The 1856-nt window shown below is 42.8% G+C and overlaps 1 protein-coding gene across 1 annotated transcript in view; it reads right to left on the bottom strand.

Moving 5' to 3' along the window:
- Positions 1-1330: 1330 nt before the first annotated feature.
- Positions 1331-1856, bottom strand: part of LOC101863845 (intraflagellar transport protein 52 homolog) — a 15593-nt gene continuing 15067 nt past the window's right edge. The window contains exon 14 of the mRNA XM_005108121.2: positions 1331-1594. Coding sequence (XP_005108178.1) covers positions 1547-1594 — 48 coding nt within the window. The 3' untranslated portion in view covers positions 1331-1546. The remainder of the gene's footprint in view (positions 1595-1856) is intronic.

The raw sequence follows: 1856 nt of genomic DNA, 5'->3' as shown, positions 1-1856 counted from the left end.
ATGCCACACGCGGACGAAGGAAGTATACAGGGCATTTTCTTAAAAAGAGAGGCTCTTATTATGTCACGCAGTGACCAGTCATTACTGGCAAAAATCAGGACCAGTCACTTCTCTGGGCTGTGGGCCTACAAAAATAGAATAGACAGAACATCGGACCCAACCTGTCTATTGTGCAGCGAGGAGCTCCAAGATTTGGAGCACTGCGTGACTAGTTTTTATTCCAAGTAGGCCCGGTGGTGGCATCTCTTCGGGGGGGGGGATTCAGGGAGGTTGGACTGCCTCATCCGCTACCCAAGGGAGGCCGTGGCCCTGGCGAAGAGCACGCTCTTCGGGGCTCCAAACATTTCGTACGGATAGGCTACCACACACACACACACACACAACAAGAAGTGAGATCACAGTGAACAATATTTATTTAAAACAAGTCTTGAGTCATCTGAAACTAAATGAGAGTTTATACATTACAGCTGACAATAAGGTACATATGGTGCCAGTTTGGGAATGAAATTGTTCGTTAATCTGGACGGTCGAGAACAGGAAATCAAACAGACAGCTGTTTACCTTGTAAAGTCATGTAGGATACGGACATGCTTCTTATCTGCAGTTTCTAATTCTTTGCCATATCGACAGACCGAAGGGCTAGAACCCAAATGGCCGCTGGATCGGAAAAGTAAAGTAAAGTAAAGTATCTGCAGTTTCAAGAAATGAAAATCATCACAGTTTTGCTTAATGAGAAATGTCTTGCCAGATGAACCCAATAAAGACTAGACCGACCCCCCCCCCCGGCCATGGACAGCTAGAGACAAAAACAACAACTTGGAAACTCTTTTTAATGTTATTAGCACAACCTCTAAGGAAAGGACAGTCTTATGTACACTTGATATCACATTAACACTTTTTTCTGTGTTAGGAACGATGAAAGGAAAAAAATGAAAAGCCCTAATGAACAAAACAGCATGAGAATCGTAGATCAATTGTACTTGGAAGTCAGAATGCAACTACACATACAAGTACGAGTTGCAATTTCTTCCCAAACGTTTATTTATGCTAATCTCCCCAGGCATGGATAAAAATGACAAAAAAGCCAGCTAAACCTCCGAAATAAAAATTTCCTACTTTTAAAAAATGTATGACATTTAACACTTTGCTGTGACATCTCGCCGACCCGCGATGTTTAGCACCCAGTTTCTTTGGATTTTCCCCAAAACGCCTTAGCCTTTGATGGCAAGGGATTTTACTATGTGAGCCTTGTGATGGCAAAGTGTTAATTCTGTTCTGAATCTCACGAGTGTACGTTAAATTTCTAGTATGACAAATATAACATCTCTTTCGTTTTATCATTTATTTATTATAAGAAAAGGAAATCCCCAAAAACAGAAAATCCTCCACCACTTCGCACTGCATCTAGAATTAAGTCGTGAAATCAGTCCCCCCATCTTGTTCCAACGGTCGAGTCAAGGAGCCAGACCAGAAGTGGTTGCGCCGAGCCAAGTGAGCGGCTACTTCCTGTCAGCGGGACTGTGTCTCAGTAGAGTCGGGAGGTGCATCACGCCATGTCCGGCCCACCAAACTGATTTCTTTCAAACTCGGGTTCCTGTCGGAGCACACAATATCAAAGTAGGCAAATGTTTTTTTTGTTTTACTAGAACTTTTACATCGCTCGCAACTATATAAGATCGTCATAAGAGCGCCAGAAGAGTAGAGGCGTTACAAGAGAGTAACAAACAGAAAAAAGAAGGAGGAGGGGAGATAAGGACGACAGACATTTGATAGGAAAGAAGAAGCAAACCACACCAGAGCACACGCAAACCACCCACAGGCAAATGTTGATGTAGCTAATAATGTATAAATGTAAA

This window comes from Aplysia californica, unplaced genomic scaffold (genome assembly GCF_000002075.1).
Source record: "Aplysia californica isolate F4 #8 unplaced genomic scaffold, AplCal3.0 scaffold00662, whole genome shotgun sequence".
Classification (NCBI taxonomy): domain Eukaryota; kingdom Metazoa; phylum Mollusca; class Gastropoda; order Aplysiida; family Aplysiidae; genus Aplysia; species Aplysia californica.
The sequence above is the reverse complement of the archived record's forward strand: the minus strand, read 5'-3'. Positions and strand labels throughout refer to the sequence as shown.